At 32.4% G+C, this 18,638-nt stretch overlaps 2 protein-coding genes across 4 annotated transcripts; one reads left to right on the plus strand and one right to left on the minus strand.

Moving 5' to 3' along the window:
- The first annotated feature begins 530 nt into the window (after positions 1 to 530).
- On the plus strand, positions 531 to 10,894 carry LOC148604582 (histone PARylation factor 1-like). Its single transcript, XM_088547934.1, has 7 exons — positions 531 to 659; positions 2,794 to 2,950; positions 3,289 to 3,501; positions 5,490 to 5,688; positions 7,210 to 7,308; positions 7,688 to 7,929; positions 10,473 to 10,894. Exons 1-7 carry the CDS (start codon positions 558 to 560, stop codon positions 10,775 to 10,777), a joined length of 1,317 nt encoding a protein of 438 aa, XP_088404060.1. The 5' UTR covers positions 531 to 557; the 3' UTR covers positions 10,778 to 10,894.
- A 507-nt stretch (positions 10,895 to 11,401) lies between these two features.
- On the minus strand, positions 11,402 to 16,838 carry LOC148604583 (alpha-N-acetylgalactosaminidase-like). 3 transcript variants are annotated; one of them, XM_088547932.1, is made up of 8 exons: positions 16,659 to 16,838; positions 15,581 to 15,733; positions 15,119 to 15,293; positions 14,437 to 14,611; positions 13,836 to 13,930; positions 13,389 to 13,550; positions 12,610 to 12,807; positions 11,402 to 12,351 (listed from the first exon to the last, which is right to left on the minus strand). In XM_088547932.1, exons 1-8 carry the CDS (start codon positions 16,751 to 16,753, stop codon positions 12,085 to 12,087), a joined length of 1,320 nt encoding a protein of 439 aa, XP_088404058.1. In that variant the 5' UTR covers positions 16,754 to 16,838; the 3' UTR covers positions 11,402 to 12,084. The 3 variants fall into 3 exon arrangements, with proteins under 3 accessions (XP_088404058.1, XP_088404057.1, XP_088404059.1); XM_088547931.1 differs by having other exon boundaries at positions 15,581 to 15,736; XM_088547933.1 differs by having other exon boundaries at positions 15,581 to 15,749; positions 16,659 to 16,834.
- Between the last annotated feature and the right edge of the window lie 1,800 nt (positions 16,839 to 18,638).

The raw sequence follows: 18,638 nt of genomic DNA on the forward strand, positions 1-18,638 counted from the left end.
TTTAAGTTTCGTGTAATTTTGTCTCAATGACTTTCATTCATTAATGACATATTTACAAATTATATTTCTATGAGTTAATTTACTTGTTTTTGGTTTTGTTTTGTTAATACTTTTTTAATTATAGAAATCATAAATCATAAATCATGAATCTTTTTAATTCAATGTTGGTATTGTAATATAAATAAATATTTTCTGTCATAGCAAATATCATATCTCCGCAACCTTTACTTTTTTGTCATTCAAACACAAAAATACAACCTGGGTACTTTTTATGTCTCCCCGGACGCATTTCATTTTGCCTGGCGCTCTCGGATGCGTCTGGGCGCTTTTTAGTAAGACCCCAACAAATAGGGATAGTTTATTGTTTGTCTTTTTAAAAAATAAAAAGTAATATAACTTTACAGCTTGATTTGAAGTAAAAACATCATCCCAAAAGAGTAAATATGATGTAGAAAATTGACTGATGGAAGACATTCAATTTCTTTGAAAGACTAATTATCTACCTGTATAAAAGAAATTGCTTGCTCCCTTGAACTCTTCCATTCAGAAGATAAAAAATGGCTGATGACAAACCACTTTGCAAATTCGGAGGAAATTGTTATCGAAAGAATCCACAGCATTTACAGAATTACAGACACCCTAAACGAAAGCATGAATCAGTTAGCAGTTTTATTATTTTTAACACTAATCTTCTTATCGACTTAAATAGTACTAGCTAAAAATTTAAGATTGGCCATTCCCGCCAAAAAATTGCTTTTCTGTCGAAAATCATATTTTGGTCCATAAAAATCCTTCATTTACTTACAGAATAACGAAAGGTGTGTAACAGAAGGAACTGTTCACCATTAATCCGGATACCGAAACCAAATGGCAATCCCATACAATCACTGAAAGGAACAACCCTGTTTTATTGAAAATGAAATACCATTTTCCAAATTTGAATGATATAAATCCAGGTGGGAAGGCAAGATGCCAATTGCCCTTTCGGGCTGTAGATGGCCCTTTAATTTAAAGCCAAATAAATATAAGTGTGGTTCTAGTTGCACAACCGATCATACACTTTTTTTACTGCCAAATGGGAAAATTTAAATAAAAAATCAACCAACCTTACATGTACCTACTCCTGGTAATCCAGATTTTGTTCATGACTTCTCCAGACCAGACTTGTATTTACGATAGTAAACAACAATGACTGAGCGCTTGCTTGTAGCTGCAACTAAATCCTTGGGGAACACCTTTGTGTATATCTAGGAAAGTACTACATTTAGAACCCTTTTCTACCAGTGAGATAGCTTTGTAACAATTTTTCAGTTTGTTTTGACTCAACAAAATTTTCTAGCTTCAACTGTAAAAGGTAAAGGGGAAGACCGTCAAAAGCTTTTGATTGATCCACCAAAATTACAGCTACATACTGGTTTTTGTCCAGCAGATTTCTCGAATCCTCAACAATTTTGACAAGAGTGCATACCTGTCAACTTACACAATTTAATTGTGTTTTCAAGATTTTGACCATTTGTCCCGCTAATTCGATTTTTCAGGTCAAATTTGTCCTAAAACCTGATTTTGTCAAAATTACCTGAAATAAACTTCGAATTTAAACCCCTAAATTCGTGTTTCAATCTTATTTCTTTGAATTGAAGAGTCATAAATCTGACAAAAGGTGTTAATTGCTGTCTAAACAGGTAAGGGTACATTTTATGACCGGTAAATAATCTCTGTGGAGCAATCAGCTGATTGGAGTTTGACAATCAGAAATTGAATACCGATGGATCGACAATGTACCACTATTTTATGAACAGCCAATCATTTTCTAAAGATTACTTTCTACTCCACAAGTGACTTAACAAATACTGCCAATTTGGCAGGTCTAAAATTTGTAGAACAATGTAAACAAAATATTAAAATTATCATTGTTTCTACAAAAAGAGTTACCTCCCCTGCTGTTTTCACATTTCCTGTAATTTAAAAAAAATAGCAGATATACATTTAATATTTGGTACATTGCTTAACCATGACAAGTTACAGATCAATGTTGAATTGTGATCTGGTCCATTGTTTTTTTTACTTACTTATGACCCTTGCACTTTGGAAATTTGTGCAGACTCAAACAGCTTACCACACTTTCAGTCTTTATGAAATAGATTTCTGACTTGTCTGACCAACATCCAAATTTGACCTTTTCTCCTAAACTTCCAAAATTTATGTCTGACCGACTGAATTTTTGTCTGACATGTCTTTTGGTCAGTCAGTATGTCATAATGACTGTACTTTTTTTCGTAAACAAATTATGCATGAACTTTGCATTCTGGTCTCTACAACATAATTTTTTCATTCTGGATCATTGGATGCAATACTCTCAGAATGTTTGTTAGATCTGGAACTGGATTAAAATGGACTGTGATCATGTACAGTGTATTTCTTAAAAGAATGAAAATATAATTAATTTATCCTTTAGCTTAAATCGGCTTTTATACATTTTAAAAACAAACTTTTCCAGTTTCTTTGTTGCATTGCTAATTGTGTGACAGGTCAACAATGTGACTATCATATTTGATTGAAGAATTGTAGGTTAAGGGCAGAAAAATAAAATTATTGATTCCTGCTACCAGCAAGAATAAAATTTAGTAAGTACATGTAGGTAGAGAAATTATTATTTTTCAGACACATTTTAAATCGAATTAATGTGGAAACCAGCTATATTTTAAAGGTGTTTAAACCTATATGACCAAACTGCTCAGAAAAGGGTAGCAGGAAACACATTATTTTTTTGCCTTTCATTGTTTTAATTTTTAGGGAGATGATAAGCCTGGAAACAAGGCTGCTAAAGGAAGTCCTCCTGAAAAGAAACATAAAACTATAACTGATTTTTTTGGTGGTAAAAAAAATTTTAAATCTGAAAATGGTGAAAATGAGAAAGCTGATAAAGAACCGAAAGCATCTAGCTCAAAAGGTACTATATTGTATATGTTATGCTTGCTTTGAAATAACTGGTACATACCATATTGCAGAAAAGTTGTGCAATGTTTTTTCTGTTGCTTTTCAATCTTAAACTTACACATTCTTATTAATCTGATGGGTTTAAAAATTATGAAAAATACATTCATTTTATTTCAATGCACCATGAACAAAACTGTACTTTTAAATCAAAATAGGAAATAATCATTTTATCAGCTTAATTTTCTCAGTGTCCAATACAATAGGTCATAGTCATGTCAAAGTCTCGTAACTTTTTCAGTAATTCTTAAACCATGGATATAAACCCTAATGTTAGACTTGCTGTTATTTCAGAGACTGTTCATCAAGATGCTACTACAGAACCACCACCAGACCAAACCAGATCTGACGAGGAGGTAGATGATGTAGAAGACAGTGATGAGGAACCTGTATTATCTCCTAATAATATTGGGGATAATATCAAACAGAAATTCCTTGTAGAGATGCCTGAGGATTTTTTCCATTTTTGGGAATTCTGTTGTCATTTAGATAAAAAGAAACCACAAGGTTAATCCTTCTTATCTTCTGTATAATTATGTCTCCCACCCCCCCCCCCCACTTTGGGCAGCGTAACTGTTCTCAGACTACTGAACCGAATTTTACAAAACATGGTATGTAGCAAGAACATCATATGATGTTTTGCATATTACCAGGAAATTATGATTCCCTGATTTTTGAAGGAGTTATTCACCTTTGAACATAGAAATTTGCCAAAAATCCTCATAAATAACCTTTTCAGTGCAACTCCTGAAACTATTGAACCTAATTTTAGCAAGAACATAATATGTAATTGTGCATACTATCAGGAAATTTTTATCCCCTAATTTTTGTAGGAGTTCTGCCGTTTGAACTTAAAAAATTGCCAAAAATCCGTAAATTACCTTGTCAGCACAATTCCTCTGAAACTGTTGAACCAAAAATGCTCAGAATAGTTTGCAGGATGGGGAAGACAAATGTTTCTGCAGACAAAAACAAACTTTAATATCATATTGTGATCCTGTTGAGATTTTGTCTTGTACATGTGATATTAAAAAGAATCACAGTGTGGGAAACCATTTTTTCCCCAACTTCCCCAGCTAGTGGAATATTGATCTTGCTAGCCAAACAGAAATTCAACTAGCCAATTTTTTTATTTTTTTTCTGTACTATTGTCTGTTTTCTCTTGGATTTGACTATTTTCTGCCTTTCTTTTTCTGTCTTCTACTATCTTTTCATTTGTTTTTAAATTTATCAAAAACTTTTCCATTTTCGAATATTCTCTCCTATTGAAGTCTTTCATGTACTTTACAGTAACAAAATAAGTACTCCATTCCTGAACTCATATTTTAAAAATAAAATAATATTTCAACAGATTCATCATGAAACAAGAAAATGTTTATCATTTGCTTCTTGTTCATTTTTATTTTGACAATAAACAACTAATTTGCAAGGTAACGAATCTTAAATTAACAAGATAATTTCGTTTTAATATTAATACTAGATCGGGACCATCGCGTAGGTTTTGGCACATCTTGTTTTCCGGAAATTAAAATGGCAAATCGTAAACAATGCTATACAAGTCAATAAAATTGTGCATATCATGCCAAAATTCACTTGACATATTCAAGCTAAATTTCTTAAAATGTAGGGAACATTTTTTTAATGTATGATGTTAAGGGATGTTTTACTAAATAACCTGTTGGCTGGTTAACTTTCCACGGAACTTGCCAATCAAATGACGGTCGCCAAACTGACAAGTGTAGGCTAATGAGAACTTGCCAAAATACACATCTACTCGTATTTGGCGAGCTGTGGTTTCCCACACTGAATCAGCTCTTTTCTCTTCTGTCTGGAAAAAAAGAACCAAACTTCAGTGAAGTTGTAATTAAATTTTAAAGAATAAAGTAATTTTGTATCTGTTTAGGAGACAATTAAACATGATCATGGTAAGAAATAATTACCAATGGTTGAATAATTATTTTCTGTAATTGATTGAAATTGACAAAAGCCTCATGAAAAATGAAAATGATTGGGTGACTATTACGAATAGGATTAATTTTTTTTTAATGATGATTTGTTAGTGTTGCCTCTTTTACATGTCTTTTGTTGAACATTATAATGTATACCACTGCCTAATCATCCGTGTGTCTCTTATAAACTCCAATACTCTGAAGAAATCTATGATATGTTTGCCATGATGTCAGAATGCTTCCTTTGTCTTGTCATTGCTTTCCAAATTTTTGTTAACCAGTATATTTTGTAAAACTGAATATGCCTTCCATTAAGGAGACATGGCCTATTATGTGGTATAGTGAAGCTAGCTGTTTATTTACTGGTAATGAGTTTCATTTCTCTATTGTATAAATGCCTTATCAGACTCACTAGGCTACAGATAGGTTGGACCATTTTTTAATTGAGTTCTCCTTTCTCTATTGTATAAATGCCTTATCCGACTCAATAGGCTACAGATTGATTGGACTATTTTTTAAATGAGTTCTCCTTTCTCTATTGTATAGATGCCTTATCAGACTCACTAGGCTACAGCTTGGTTGGACCATTTGATATCATGTCAGGGAAACATAAAGGTGTAAAGAAAAACAAACATGGCAGAAGACCTAACTACCTCTTACATTGGAGATATTATTATGATCCTCCTGAATTTATGACAGTCATCAGGGGAGATAATAAGTCTCAGTTCCATCTTGGATATTTCAGGTATGTTGTCCTATAATTGTTGAATGCTAAGAAAATACAGATATGTACACATGTTAGTCAAGTAACTGCATTATGTTTTATAAAATCAAATCTGTGTTATAGCTGGTTTACCTATGTCTATTTGATCCTCGTGTCCAAAAAATAATTTTAGTGAAGTCAACTAGAAGTCCAACTTTTGAATACAGTTAATACCAATAATTTTTTTTTTCATCAAACTTTATGGCTATAGACACTCCAATTTTAATATATTATAACTTTGTTGATCTTTTGAAATCAAAGTATGGAGCCAATATCTGAGAGTATCTGGTGCTCATAAGTATTACATGTGTACCGCATGAACTATCATATACATAACGGAAGACATTACCCAAGGGAATTAAAAAACTAAAATTGGTTTCTTTTTTCTGCAGGCTTTTTAAGTATCAGTCTCTTTAAGAATCAGGCCATCAGGGAAATATGGTGTGAAAAAAACCCATCATTTTGATAGTGTAATTTGACTGTTTGCACCATCAGAATCAAGAAAAATGGACAAGATTTTCACTGTCATGCTGGACCATTGAGTTACAATTTCATTGAAATGCACTGAATATCAACAACACTGTCAAAAACCTCATTTTTCTAAGATTCTGTTGAAAAATTTCTGTACAGAGCCAGTGAGATCAAATAATTGTCTTTTCAAATAGAGAAAGTATCCTTGAGTGATATTACATTTTCAGATCAGTGGGGTTTTGACATGCATGTTTCTGATTTTTCCAATGTTGCCTGATTCTTACAAACACATACACTTAATAAACCAGTAGTCAAGGGCTGGTGACAATGCTGATAGGCCTGTAATATCTATATAAAAAAATCCATTCAATAAGATTAGGGTATGCGGATCTGAAAGTTTATGGTGAGGATTGTTCACCCTTCATCTATTTGAATGTTGGATCATTACCAGTAATTATTACCATATCAACATGATCATTAAAGTACCTTACTTGGGGGTTAAACACTAACACTAGTTTGGTCTGCTGATCGGAGACTGGTGTAAATATTAGCACAAGACCAAGTTTGTTTGTTTAAATACTCTTACTTAATCATAAACGCCAATGAAGTGATTTTGGTGCAGGGTAGGATTTTTTCTTCAGATACTATAGAAAGTGCACAAAGACAGTTAGTGTCAAACTCTGGCTTTTTTGTTTTTTTGTTTTTTGTTTTTTTTATCAATTAATATACATTTGGGACTGAAAATAGAAAAAAATTCTCCCAACCTCAAAATGGGCCTGAGAGGCTAGAAAATACTTATAATGTACAAATTACTGTGAAAGAATTATTGTTCTTGGGGATTGATTTTCATAATCTTCTCAACTCTGGGTTCACTCAAAGCACAGATTCAAATACCCAATGAAATGTAAATGTAAAATCCAAGTCTAATGCAGTCCACATATTTTTAAATTACTTCCCCTGTAATAATTAAGTTCAACCTAAAATATGATTATTTGTCAGATAGTTGTTCACCATATGACATTATTTTGTCAGAGATGACCCCTCATCGATGCCTTGTATGGTAGCAGCAAATTCGGCAGCAGATTCCTGTGTGTTCTGTTCAAAGGGAGATAATCTTTTTGCAGCAATTAAGTACGTACATGAATGTTTTGTGCTGTGGTTTTCTTAATAGTGTTCTTTATAGAATAAGATTTAAGAAATGTTATTTTGTAATTGATGAAATGTTTATGTGTAACTCCAATATTTAGATGGACGACAGATATGCAGTGGTTTCTTATTACCTATATATCACTTTCATGATAAATAATGTTCTTGATTGGTTAAAGGAGCATTAAACTTGTACTGAACAAACATGTGAGAACAATCAGACACACAAATCCTGTTTTATGCATTAATATTCAGTGTATTCCAATTCTTAAAATTTTAGCTCTGCATGAATTTAACTTGACGATACATTTATATACTGTACTGTTTAAATTTCACTTTATGAATTTCTTTTTTTTTATTTCAGAATCTGTATAGATGAACAGCTAAAGGACAAAAGCACAAGCAATTCTGTGAAGGAAGAGTTGAAAAAAGTACAAGATGAGGTTGTAACTTGGGCCAAAAAGAAAAATTACTCATTAGATCTAAAATCTAAAAAGATGAAGGACAGAGATAAGTTGGTAAACTGTAAAACATTCCATGGTGCTGGTATTGTGGTCCCTGTTGATGATAACGGCGTAGGTTATAGACCAGTCCCAGAGACACCTGGTAGGTTTTGGGGGATGAAAGGAGAGAACAATGTAATGTTCAGGTCTCACTAACAACTTCTAACATTTCCATTACTTTACATGCTGAAAAAATATTTTACAAAGTTTCACTGAATTCCCTGGCCAATGACATCTTAAAGGTGCATACCATTGCAAAGCTTAAAAATAAGCTTTTCAAAATCATCATGCTTCTAGAGCAATGATTGTAGAAGTTTTTTGCAAAAAATTATTTGAATGGCTAATGCTGAAAATCCATATTTTAACCTTTTCTCACAGGCGCTTGTTTCTGTTTAAGTTGGGGAAACACTATCACACAGACTATCAATGCCCAAGTAGAAAAGGTGGCTATCTGCAAATAATGACGCTCTCAGAAAAATACACTGTGCAACCTATTAATTTTCTTTACTCATGACAAATGATATATCGTTGCAAAGCAAAATGGCTAGTCTTCACTATAAACTAGGTTTTGATTACCTTGATACTCTCCCTCCTACTATATAGATTCTTTTTATCAATGAATTTATGCTCTAGTTCACATACTCTTTTCTAAATATAACAACTTCCTGTTAGAACCACACTATATTTTAAGCTTCTCTCTGATTGGCTAGAATAAGTCTAATTGCCTAATTTGGACCAAAATCGACAAAAAAACATAGATAAGTAGAATTTGCAAAATAAGTTGAGGGTCAGACTTGTGCATTTATATCGTAGGTGTCAGCGGAGATCTGGGTTGAGTGGTTTGTTTTTCATGGCATATTATTCCTACAATATTTCTTTGTATAGTATTTCTGAATTAAATTAATATTTGTATTTTTGTTAAAGTGTACTTTGTCCGTGAGTTCAATTATTTTTATTGAATGGCGTGTCAATTGCTCTGAAGCCTTAGATCATCAAGTGTTTGAAGTCGTAAACATGTCAAGCAAGGGCACCCAGGTGTGAAACTAACTGGAATCAGTTTGATGAATAGGTCATAATTATAAGCAGTAATTAATAAATAATATTACCTGGTATTTCGAAATACAATAAAAAAAAATAAAATTGTTACCTTTAAATTTGGTGTCAATTAGCCATTTAAATAACACTTTAATTGATTACAATTTGAGCCACGTGTGAATGTGTAAAGACATACCGTAAATGGGTATAAATTTGCATATGGGAGGACCGACAACTCGGAACACTCCATAATGTCTTGCCAGTAAAAAAGAGTTTTGTTAAAGTATCTTCTGGAATTTGTATATATGTTTTAACGTTTTTATTAAATCTTCATATTCATTCATAAAGGATAGCGGGACTTAACAGTAATCTTCCAGTTTGATCACCAATTTGGCTGTTTGAGTGACGGCTTTCATTGATTGCAGTTTACCCAAAATTTTGAATGAAAGCAAACAAAAATTAACTAAATAAATCTAATGAAATGCATTGTTGATGAACATTTTTTCATGAAAAATCCTTATATAAGTCAAAGTGGAAGATAAGTCGAGGCTGGCCATTTCTTGAAAAAAATATTGACCATAGTCTGGAAAATAAGGAACATAAGTCAATAATATTCATACATTTGGTAGTAAATTACAAATTTGATTTAAAAAAAAAAATCTGTTTTATTTTGATTACTTTTTATCAATATAAACTAGAATTATGTACTGACAATACATAGTTATAGGTTCACTGTGTTTTTGTGTACTTCATAGAAGGGTAGCCATTAGACCTGGAAGTGATGAGACCTAATGAAAATTTCAAATTATTTTTAAATTCATAATAGTATTTGTTTGTTTTTAAATTATTAGGCATGTTGTAGCAAAGCATATAGGTATAATCAACACATTATTATGATAACAAAAATTTTCTTTCTGAAATAGAGATTCAGATATATTTGTAACTTTTTGTCTTCGAGAAGTGAGTGTGCCATTCTCAGTTAATCTAAAACCTTCAGTAATTACCCGAACAAAAGTTCAGTTAATTATCACAAGCCTATTTTTTTACTAGCTACTTTAATATGGAATCATCAGTGTACATTACAAGACTGAAATTTATAGCTTTTTTACTGTAAAGGGAGGTAATTCATATAATTTGAGAAACTTGTTTTGGAGATTTTGATGTCTTTTTATATCATTTACATCTGCTCATTAAAGATTTGTTATGAAAATTTTTACCTTGTAATCATTTTTGAATCCCACTGCTAATAAAGTTTGAGGAGTATATAGGAGTCACTCAGTCTATCTGTCCATCTGCTAATGTAATGTGAAGTCCAAACTCTCCAAAATTGTAAAAATGCAGTAAATGTGACATGATTTTTTATCATAACGAGATGGAGAAACATATATTTTCAGTTTTAGAACATTTTTTTTTCCACTTAAAGCAGAATTCTACTGTTTCCAAAAAAAAATGTTTTTGATTTTACCATTAATTTCTGAGTACAAGTATAATAAGATTTGTTTATTCTTTTCATTTGTGAACCTAAGTCAAGTATGCAACCATCTATAAGTTATGTCATGGTTCATTTAGCCAGCCTTGAGCCAATTTTATAATTGTATTTTTCAAACTCAGGTGATTTGAAGAAGATGATGAAAGCAGTGGTTAACAGCAAAACTGACAAAGAAAAGGATGAAGCAATGGATGCAATTCAAGAACTAATCACTTTGGTTCAGTTTGCTAATGATGAATGTGACTATGGCGAAGGTCTAGAACTTGGTTTAGATCTGTTTTGTTATGGTAGTGAGGTTTTCCATCCTATGATTGAGTGTTTACTGCCTCTAGCATACCAGCTTCTCGGGAGGATAGAATATGAACAGATTAGCAAAGCACATTTAAAATGTCGACAGAAAGGGAGTGATTTGAGTCAGCTAGAGTAGTGTCAATGTGTGCCACATTCATTTGTATATTTATTGTCATTGCATCATTTTATAGTGCCAGTGTCAGATTTTGATCATTTCTAATGATGTCATTCAATATAGTAGATTTTTTAACAACTAGTTCATTTTTTTTTCTTACATTTTTGGGCACTATACAAAGATGCCAACTCCTACAATTTGTTCATAACCTTTACAAATTTCTGGTAGAATATATGGTCTTACGGTCAAGTCTTATATTTATGAATTTCCAATAGTTTCGTGGTCGAGTCATTCCTGGTTTAGAAAACATATTCTGATCGTCTACACACTTTGCAGATACCATTGAAATAAGCATTATGGGAATTTGGATCATGTAGTGTGTTTGGGTTTCATTGTCATTAAAGTAAATCTGATTGTTTCCAAGTAGTAAGACAAATTCGAGACGTCTATTTTAATGAAGATTACTGACAAAAGTGCAAAATTGAAAAACTCTTTTTTGTTTTGTTTTACTGATTGTAACAAATAGGGGTTGGCATCTATGGAGCATATGTAACATGGCAAACCATTTTAAAAAAAGCAAATGGTGAAACATAATGATATTACTTCCTTACAGAAACTTAATACTATACATACAGAAAACATAACAACAGTATAGATATTTTATATCCAACATATAAATGACAAATATATAAACAGATGGTTGGATAAGCATGTACAACAAAATGTTAAGAGTATCCAAAAGTACATTTTTAGTATAGTTTTTTTATAAGAACCAGGCAGGAAGTGATTTATGGTAGAAAAAGTAATTTCATGGTAGATTTGGATCAAGATAAGTACAATAATAGTAAACCTGATGCTGTATTAGGAATTGATATACAAGGCATAAATGATTATAACATCGAATGCAATATGAAGGGGACATAAATCTAAAAATTGCAATAAAATTAACATAATATTTGACCTTAGATATCGCTTACCAATTCATTTTCAAGAATAGAATGGACATTTTCTGTAGCAGAATTGTAAGAGGAACAAATTAAAAGCTTAAAAAGTTTGGGATATATTTCTTCTCAGTGAACTACTTTTTATGGGACCTACTTGATTTTTAGAAATAGTCAATGATATATACGACTTCTCTAAGTTTCACATTTTTGCTACACTTACACATTCAATCCAATTTTCAAAATATCTTCGTTATATCTGTCTGCTATTCGTCAAACATGCAATGATTGGTAGAAATGCCATTACATGACAAACTAATTACAATATCTGAGCACAGGAAATTAACCATTAAATAGTATATAAAGTAAGTTCAGATTATACTAAATCTACACTGGTTTTGCTGTAAACATGAATATTCCACTAGGGTTTATTTTGTATGTTAAAATTGATATTGGCTTAAAGAGTCCCAAATTTTGCCCATCAAAAACTTCAGTCAGTTGGTATGTAGCTTGGTCCAGTCCATACATTTTCAGTGGGTAGGACAGTTCAATATAATTACCACCAGCATTTGGGTAATTAGTGGGATGATAAACAACAGCTACAGCCATACACCCCTTAGGTAGAATTGGTTTGGTCCATACCTGTACTGGTCCCTAAGAAACATTAAAATGTTTTTGTTATTCCTTCAGACTCCGTGCAAATGAATGGATTTTATTTTTTTTAAAAACGAGGCTCTACAAAATTAATAAATTACCTGTTAATGAAAGTAAAATGTGTTCCTGAAGTAATATTAAAATATGGTTGTAATTTGTTTAAGGAAATGATTTTTTGTCTGATGAAAACAACTTTAAATTACACTGATATAAATTTTTTTCTATTTCATCAATGTCAATGAATAAATCTAAGCTCACCAGCTTAAAAGCTAATGCCTGTATTCCTAAAGGATCCTGGTTGATAGCTAGAAGTCGCTTGTTTAGTATAAGATCCCTGGAACTTTTCCTGATGTTTCTCAGATCATTTGACAGTAGGAGGGGAGCTGCTACCATACACCACACCCCCATTTGTACCCTTTCTTGGTCATGACTTAATCCAAAATTACCAATAATTATCTGCAATGTACCAGAACAGGTGTTTTTTTTATTACTAAAAATAGTAAGGAATAAGGCACATGCATCAATGTCTTTCTATTGATATATTACACCACAGTATAAAGAACAGCAGTTTGGGAGCAGAGTAAATCCAGAATTTTTGAAAAGGAGGGGTGCCAGCCAGCGTTTCTCAGAAAGATGGGGCTGTTAGGACATAATTTTGCACATGAAAATAAAAAGTTTTCCAATAAAAAGGAGGGGTGCCAACCACCTGCACCCCCTGGATCTGCCACTAGGGAGTCTATGGCTATTATTTGTTGTTTTTTGTCCCCAGTTTGCACATAATTGACAATTTTCCTATCAAGTGGCTGGGTCTGACATAAAAAAAATCCTCCTGCTGGATATGAAATTGAAATAATAGTATAATTATTTTTACTCCATTAAGTTCAAATATTGCATCTACTGGCTATAATAAGAATTACTTTGTTCATCAGCAAGGAATGTTTTATTGAATATATTACAGTATAACTTCTTGTTGATTACCTTAGTGGGTATTAATTCACTACACTATACAGTCAATGGATACATCTGTCCAAACTAACCTCATCAGGATCATTCCAGCCTCCAGGTCCAGCAAAGGTAGACATGTTGTATGGGTCCTTGGCCCAGTAATCAATAATACCCAAGACACTGTCAAAAGAATCCTGTATATCATCATAATTCCTCCACATATTGCAGGTCTTACGAATAGCATTGAAGTCAGGCTGAGAATAGTCAAAATAAAATACATGTCATTCACTTTTTTCCTTATTTAAATTTATTTTTTAAAAAAAAAAAACCGAAAGAAATTCTGCCACACATTTTTTGTGTATTAATTAATGAAAAAAAAGTATATAAAATTTGACGTTAACATCATGTCCGTTTTCATGTATATTATAGACCAAAGATTGTGTTTCACTTCGAATTAACTAGAGAAAGGTCACAAGTACACCTGCGCATCATAAAAGTAGAAAAAATCCTTAATGAGAAAATATTCAGCGTTATTTTACCTTAATCTTTGAAACTAGGTTGTCCAGAGGCCAGGCACAAGCAAATACCATAGGTCTCTTTGTCATATTTAAATAGAACTGCATCGCTGGATAGCCTATTAAACATGGTAAGTTTTCATTTCCATTCAAGAAAAAATAGAACTAGAAATAGAATAGTTCAAATCTCGAAAACTTAAATGAAGCAATATTTTGTTCACCCACTAGTTACACTACTATCATTCTACGCTTTTAATAAGTCTTCTAATACTATTGTGTACATAAAAAAAGCCTCATCACAAAACAGAACATAAGCTAATTATAGGATCAAACTGATTTATAAGAATCTCCTTCAAAGCAGATTTTTTTTCCGACGCAGTCGGTATAGTTTCGCTTTTTACTCTTTGACCTTAAAGACGCGCTTCCATGGAAACGCAAGTCACCTGATCACGATTCTGTTTCCCGGTTGGCCAAATACTGAAAACTATCGAAAATTGACATCACGTGCCATGTGTTATTTCCTGAATAAAATGTAGAAAACTATAAGTAAAAAAGAGCAAATTTTACTGCGTCGCTTTCCTTTTTTTTTAAGATAGTACTTGTTAGATTAGTATACTACGCTCACCATACTGCATGTCGTGATGGTCTGCGTGGCAATGGTCAAACTTGACAAAATCCACACCCCATTCTGCAAATGTCTGTGCATCTGTTTCCATGTAAAATTCGCTGCCAGGATAACCTGCACAAGTTTTTGATCCAAAGTCTTCGTAAATGCCAAACTTCAGCCCTTTAGAATGTACCTATTTGAAAAATCTTAATTTGAGTCGTTTTAATGTGTGGATACATGTATTACATTTATTACTAACAATACATTTGAATTAATAATTATATATTGCTTAAATTTTTCTTGCCTTTCAACCCTCCTATTTTTCACAAAGAAACTGGTGATACCAGATATAAATCCCAATAAGAAGAAGAGTGTTCGCTGTTGCAGGTTCTACAGAAATCGACAATCTGTACATAACATGAAGCATATATACGACAAAAAAAGCTCCTCCCACTATATAACTACATGTATATACAATTTGCTCAAGAATCTTTGGTTGTGTTACCACATGCTTAGTCTTTCGCAGTGGCAGGCCCAAAGATTCAACAATAGGTTCCATTTTTTTTTCATGAAAAAAGTGAAAGAGAAAAAAACAAGGCATTGCATTCACTTGTTCTCAATTTCCGCCAATCAGCCAATGTTTTAAATTGAATTCCGTATGTTCGAACACCGATCCGTCTCAGTTTTATAGATAACTTACATAGTCAGCCAGAGCTTTCATTCCACTGGGGAATCTTTTCTGATCTCCCTGAAGCTTGCCGTCAGAAGTCCGGGTTAAAGCTGGCCAACAATCGTCAATGATGATATACTCATAGCCAGCATCTCTATAACCTCCTGACACCATCTCATTAGCCATCTCTCTTATTAGTACCTCACTGTAAAATTTAAATAACGTCATTAGTCATAAGCTTTTTCTTCGGTGTAATATTGATCTCCAAAATTAAGTGAAGAATTTTTATCAATTAAAATGTTATCTTTATTTCACAAAACAATCCGACCAGCTATGACATGACTACTACTAGGGGAAAACAAGTTTATGAACAATTACTCCGTCCATATATAAAATGGATTTTATATGATGACCCACTCAGAATTTTGAACGCTTTTGTCCATACACTGATGATTTGGATTGATCAAACAGAAAAACAAATTGGACACTAACCTGATGCAGTCTTTAGGGTACATTTCACAGTCCACATTGCAGCGAAATCTTTCCCATGTTAGCCAGCCTAACGGTGGTGTCCGGGCCAAGCCATTGTCTAACGCCCGTACAGCACTTACTAGAACTAACAGTGATACGGAAAGCATACTGTGTCTACTTAAAGAAAACCCTAGACGATTATAAAGGTTATTGTCAATCACCTATATAATAAATACTATTATACAACATATGTCAATGAAGAGTGTTCTGCCGTTGCACGTGGGAACATTTCTTGTAATCCAAGAGTTCTGCTCCTAAACTGCTCATTTGATTTTGATGGAAATTAGAGAGTATTGTGAGACCACGACGGAAGAAAATACATGTTAGAAGTCCACAAGCAGAGCTAGATGATTTCAATTTTGACATGATTATGTTTCATGAGCAATTCTTCCCAAAAAAAAACTGCAGGATTATTAAAAAGCAAGACAGCATAACTATGAAGATGCGTAAATTTTTTTAATTATTTTTATTTTGTTTTGTTTTTTTGTTTTGTTTTTGTTTTTGGTTTTTTTTTTTTGTTTAATTTTTTTTTTTTTTTTTTTTTTTTTTGGGGGGGGGGGGTACCTGCAAGAGGAGGTAGTCCAGCATAAAGGTTTTGTGTATCTCCAGTCCTAAGTAAATTGGTAAATTTCTAGATTAAAGGATATCACAGCCCTTTTTTCAACTATTTTGTGGTTCAAAGGCGGATCCAAGGAAGGGAGCCTTAGATCGGAAATATTTAGTTTATACAGGAAATCACAGAGCCGGTCCCCTCTTTTGAGAATCTCTGGATCCGCCTCCTTTTTATTTCAATTCCATGTGATAATGACCACAACAAGGTAATACCCACTTGATACTTCAGTGATAACACAATTGCTTATGAAGAAGGCATAAACGATAAATTGACCGCCCTTTAAAAATGATTCCCTACAACATTGATATTGCTCAGGCTTGCGGTTCGAGTCATTATTAACGTTTGTCTGTTGGACAGTCCGCTTATCACAATAATGCCCTCTACGCCGTGCCTATACGTAAGCATCTTTTGTATACTTTAACTTACCTATAGAAAGCTGCCTCTAGTTGAAGTTGTGCTAATGGTATACATCTATGCTCTCTGAGGAATGTGAACGGTGTGGTGAAGGGATGGTTGTACATGCAATGGAGAGGACCACTGTATGTTTACAAAAATATACACATACAGGAAGCTACCCTTAAATAGATCTATCGATCCATGTTTTAATGCTTCAGTAATCCATGTCACTGCAGGCAACGTGCCACTCGATAAAAAATATATTTCCTTGTAGGATGGCATAGTTTTAGGATACGATTATATTTATTTTCTTCACTTCGAAACTCGCTTTTTCATATTTGGTGTTCTAAGAACTGTTGGTAGTAGTGATCTATGTATACGTGCAACAATCGTCGAATAGTCTTGATATATATGGATTTATGGCAAGCCAAAGTGGACAAAAATGAGCATTTTCTAATATTAAAAAAAGAATTTTTAATATTACAAATTCATTTTCTAATATTACAAATTAGATTTCTAATATCATAAAACACTTTTTAATATAAAAATTCGATTGAATTTTAATATTAAAAAAACGATTTTTTAATATAAGAAATTGATTTTCTAACATTAGAAAATGGTTTGCCGTATCCAGTTGCGATTTTTTAATATTAGAAAATCATTTTGTAATATTAAAAATGTGACTGATTTTCTAATATTACAAATTCATTTTCCAATATTACAAATTCAATTTCTAATATTGCAAATTCAATTTGTATTATTACAAAATATGTGATATTTTATAATATTACTAAATCAGGAATTTGTAATATTAGAAAATGAATTTCTAATATTAAAAAATCTTTTCTAATATTAAAAAATGATTTTGTAATATTAGAAATTCATTTTCTGATATTACAAAATATTGATTTTTGTCCACTTCGGCTTGCCATATGGATTTTTAAACAAAATGTCTGAAGAGACAAACGATGAAACTATTAAATACTACATAAAGGAACAGATAATTGAGGTCAAACTAATTTATCCATGGACCATGTGCATCAGAAACAAAGTGGCCTCTCTTGTACAGTTTTCGAGGCCTCATTTGTTTTACTTTCGTACTATCGTTAAAGAGATATACCACAAGGCATAAAAATCACTAGTTTAAACATATTTATTTGCACAATATCAGCAACGGGATTGGACATAAGTTATATAACCTTATCGAGGTCCTCCCGGTATAAACGATGGTTATAGTGGTATACATAATGACGACAATTACATATACATAAACTACAACAAAAATCAGATCAGTCCTTGACCATGATAGACGTACAATATTTACAAGGTGACTGGAGAGTGAGAAGTGTTGTTGTTTTTATCACGAAAACCGGTTCGTATTTTTTATATATGAATGAATAAATGAGAAAATATAAACATTTTGACTTACAGTTAAATTTTCATCACCAGCTAATATCAATTCAATCGAAATGTTCGTCTATGAATTGTGTGATTTTCGCATTCCATAAAAAAATAAATGGAATCTTCAACAGGGTGGCCACAGCTACAGGACGGATCGTTAATTATATTGACGCGATGAAGATAATGAACTACATATATTTCTCAGTCTGGTATGAATTATATTTATCTTTCTCATCCCATAATTATAATAAATGGGAGGTTTTGAAATAGGTTATTTGATTCGCTCTTTGAAAATGCCTAAACTTCTGGAATGTATTACGTCAGAATTGAGTAAGTTCCAATCTCTGATTGTGTTAAAAAAAGAATGATTTACTAGTGCTAGCCACAGCGTAGTCATCATTGTTTGGCAGGTTATATTGTGTTACTTCTATTATTAATGTGGGTAATATATCAATATCAATAAGATATTCTAGGGCAGTATTATTATGAATAGAATAGAAAAGTTTGAGACGTCGATGTTTTCGCCTATAAACTAACCGTTCCCAACCGGTTTCAAAGTAAAGAGATTCCCTGCTAGCAAACATGGGCAAACCTGTTACTATACCACCA

This window comes from Perna viridis, chromosome 10, assembly GCF_037379345.1.
Source record: "Perna viridis isolate PV_CMFRI_1.1 ecotype Kerala chromosome 10, ASM3737934v1, whole genome shotgun sequence".
Classification (NCBI taxonomy): Eukaryota; Metazoa; Mollusca; class Bivalvia; order Mytilida; family Mytilidae; genus Perna; species Perna viridis.

Bases quoted from the DNA above. Each gene is read 5' to 3' on its own strand.
- LOC148604582 (XM_088547934.1), top strand. From the start codon at position 558: ATGGCTGATGACAAACCACTTTGCAAATTCGGAGGAAATTGTTATCGA. The intron at 660-2,793 runs GTTAGCAGTTTT...TTTAATTTTTAG, and splicing joins CTAAACGAAAGCATGAATCA to GGAGATGATAAGCCTGGAAA. The intron at 7,309-7,687 runs GTACGTACATGA...TTTTTATTTCAG, and splicing joins AATCTTTTTGCAGCAATTAA to AATCTGTATAGATGAACAGC.
- LOC148604583 (XM_088547931.1), bottom strand. From the start codon at position 16,753: ATGTACAACCATCCCTTCACCACACCGTTCACATTCCTCAGAGAGCAT. The intron at 15,294-15,580 runs GTTAGTGTCCAA...TAAATTTTACAG, and splicing joins TACCCTAAAGACTGCATCAG to TGAGGTACTAATAAGAGAGA. The intron at 13,931-14,436 runs GTGAGCGTAGTA...CATGTTTAATAG, and splicing joins CCATCACGACATGCAGTATG to GCTATCCAGCGATGCAGTTC.